General features: G+C 27.6%; 1 protein-coding gene across 1 annotated transcript; it reads right to left on the bottom strand.

The window, feature by feature from the left end:
• Positions 1 to 2,276: 2,276 nt before the first annotated feature.
• Positions 2,277 to 2,706, bottom strand: LOC119674916 (pupal cuticle protein Edg-78E-like). The gene is made up of 2 exons (XM_038086073.1): positions 2,624 to 2,706; positions 2,277 to 2,540 (listed from the first exon to the last, which is right to left on the bottom strand). The coding sequence occupies exons 1-2, from the start codon at positions 2,633 to 2,635 to the stop codon at positions 2,277 to 2,279; spliced, it is 276 nt and encodes a 91-aa protein (XP_037942001.1). The 5' UTR covers positions 2,636 to 2,706.
• Between the last annotated feature and the right edge of the window lie 737 nt (positions 2,707 to 3,443).

Here is a 3,443-nt window from a genome sequence, read left to right as displayed (position 1 = left end):
AAAATACAAAAACAAAAAAACTGAACTAAATCTTTACCTGCACCAACCTTTTCAAACATTTTCTATGGAATTGCAAAAACTACCTTGTATGAAAATTGCATTTTATATTTTCATTTTAAAAATATCGCGCAGAATTTGCGCGATACTCTTGCTTTTTATATTATATAACGCAAGTATACCAGTTATTTGTGCGTTTTAAAATAAGAAGCAAATTTTAAGAGTTATTGCTGCGCGAAAAAAATAAAAGGCATATAATAATTATTATTATTTGAGTTTTATTTTAAAAAGCACAAATATAAAAAGCATGCATAATATTAAGGATAAAAGTTGTTAGAATGATAACTATTTACTTAAATAAGAGTTTAGACAACTTTTTGTTGCTGCTTTTTTTCATAAAAAATTTTAAAATAACTGTTATTTTCGGTCCCTGTTTATAAGCATTGTGTAAAAATAATATATTAAGTTTGCTACAATGTTTGTAAAGATTTAATGGAGACATCAGAGACTTCATAATGAATATATATTCCAAATCAGCCCACGAATTAATCTCAAGTCTTCTTGAGATAAACGAATTAATTTTTTTTTTAATTTTTGTAAACCGACACCATATATTCTATAAATACCATGAATAGGTTGGAGTGACGGCTGTGTGTCCAAGCAAACCCACTTGAGCGCAAATAATGTCCCGTTGTGGTATCACAGGTTCGTACATAGACTTAAAAGTTAGTATATGACCAAAGGCAAAAAGCGAAGATTCCTATTAGGTAAAGGTGAGCCAACCTAAAGGTTCTTTGAATTTGGCTAAGTCTCCAATTTTGCAAGATGACAGTTCGGTCAGGTCACTAAGAAAAGAGATCCTGAAGTTTAAAGATTCTATCCCAGTTAGAGATTGGTACTGACACATGAGATGGAGCACAGATTCTCTCCTCATCTTCAGAACTACAACTGCGACAAAAGTGATTTCAGAGTGGACTCTAAATATTATTATCATTATTTTCGGGCAAAATATAGTATATGTATTATGATTTTTTCATTATTAGATTTATGGAAATGGTTAAAAATTGTATTGGGTTTGATTTTCATTTCCTTATCGATGTTATAACACATAATATGCCACTTTTTTGAATCTTATTCACACTTGCAACGGTCATTTTTTATATAATTGGTTGACTAGGGCAAAAATCATTTTGACTACATCTGATTTCATTGTTCCAAATTTATTTTATATTAAAGTCGGATGAACAAAAGAAGACTGTTTCCTGAACTCAATTAATTTTGAATTTCACTTATATCGGTTTAGATTTTCACTAAACAACTTCTCATTAATGAATTCTCTTCATTTTATAATTTACAAAATTATACTTTTCATCTTATTAAAAATGGAATTCATAGCTTCAAATTAGTATGTACATCGAAACAGAGCTTAATAAAACCAGAAATTTTGGAGTTCCACATTGAGTTCTTTAAAATTAAAAAAAAATATATCGGTTCGATTCCGATTTTTGTTTAGGGCTAAAATATATTTGTTTGCGTTTCTTTTCAATTTCGAGTGATTATAACATACCTATATCATGCATTCTGCGTAGTGGGGTAGCCTGGATTTTACTAAGGACGAGTGTACTAAAAAAATATTTTTGATGAGCTTTTTGCAGTGTACTTTCATAGATTATATTGTGACGAAGTGACTCGTAACAGATTAACAGTTATAACAGATTAACAGTCATTCTTTTATAAAATCATAGTAATGTAGTTGATATATGCAAATAGTTTTTAAACTTTAATACTTTCGGTTTTCTGCTGAAAATATCGGTTTCGGGTCGAAAATTGCATGGAAGCAATCTAATGGGTGTGAATAATGTTTCATTGTCGTCTTTTATATTTTAATTTTTTATAAATTTAAGCAATAATTTTAAAAACTGTTATCGATCAAATCTTTCATATAAAAATATAAACTAATTTTCTAATATAATCCGATAATCATTCATTATTAAATTCTCAAAAATTATGTGTGCAGGGTATTTAAATTCCGACAAAGCCAAATATTATTTTTTTTCTTGTTTCATATAAATTTACTTTGTGTATATCAAAAACCGGGCCTATTAAAACTGTTTTTCTAAAGAATTTGTTAGCTTATTAATAAATGTGCTAATATATTTTAAAAACAATAAATACAAAAGAAAAAAAACAAATATAAAAATCAATTTTGTTTTTGCTTTGTTTTAAAATTAAAAAATTAAATAAAAAAATTTATTTAAAAAAAATTATTTAAACAAAATTTATTTAGCACCTACAACGGGATGAAAGCCAGTAGAATCAGCTGTATAGGTAACTTTGATTTTTTCACCATTTTCGCCCAACAGATAGTATTCTCCATGAACTCCATTGACATTACCCTCTGCTTTGATCTCAACACCATTGGAAATATCATGTCCATACTTGTAATTTCCATTTCCATCGATTGAATTATAGGCTGATTTCACTTCAGCATGCAAATCATCTTCGTTGGCAAGAACGACAACTAAAAGCGTTAAAAATAAAAACTTTTTTAAAAATTAATTTAAAATTGTTTATCATCTATAAATTGCAACGTTAAAGATATTTTTAAATTTCTTCTCAAACTTACATATTTAAACATATTTTATTGTGTATATATAAAATACAAGTACTAAGGTGAGGAGCAGACAACTTTCAACTACGGCTCTCAAAGTGTAGTATCGTTTTATATAGTGACGAGATATTTTAATTTGATTAGCTTAAAAATAATGTAGATACATTTTATTCAATACTAGTTAGTGACTAACGCAGTTTGATAGACTCGTTTGAAGATGCTTAAAATATTTGTAAAAAACTAGATTTTAAACTCCAAAATGATATATTTTAATCAATAGAGAATATTAGTGCGTTGATACGAAACCTATAAATAAATAATAATTAAATATAATGATAGCGCGTTTTAATCCATAAGTGACACAAATATTGGAGCCATTGGTATATCAATAAATAATTAATTAATTACTGAGGCTTAGTAAATAAATACTTGTACAGTGATCAAGGGAGTACAAAGAGTGATAACATAAGGGCTATTTGTTTTTAAATTGGCTAAAAACAAAATGATATAAGATATAAATATGATATATTTTTTTTTGGATATTGTCATGTTTAATTGTATAATATATAAATACAATTTAAGAATAACAATATTTTGACAATTTTTTCATATAAGTCTGCTGTTATTTTACAATTAAGACGAATAATAATAAACCAACAATAAGTTGATTTAATGGCACTGAGATTGCGGAGAAAAATATCTATCTCACCTCGAGTAACCTTAAAACAATTGTGGGAATGTCTTCAACCTCTCAAAGATTTTGAAAAAGGAACACGTTTCACTTAATATGGATCTCAGAGCACAGCGGATTTGAGGGAAATGAGAAAGCCCATGA

This window comes from Teleopsis dalmanni, chromosome 2, assembly GCF_002237135.1.
Source record: "Teleopsis dalmanni isolate 2A chromosome 2, ASM223713v2, whole genome shotgun sequence".
Lineage (NCBI taxonomy): Eukaryota > Metazoa > Arthropoda > Insecta > Diptera > Diopsidae > Teleopsis > Teleopsis dalmanni.
The sequence above is the reverse complement of the archived record's forward strand: the minus strand, read 5'-3'. Positions and strand labels throughout refer to the sequence as shown.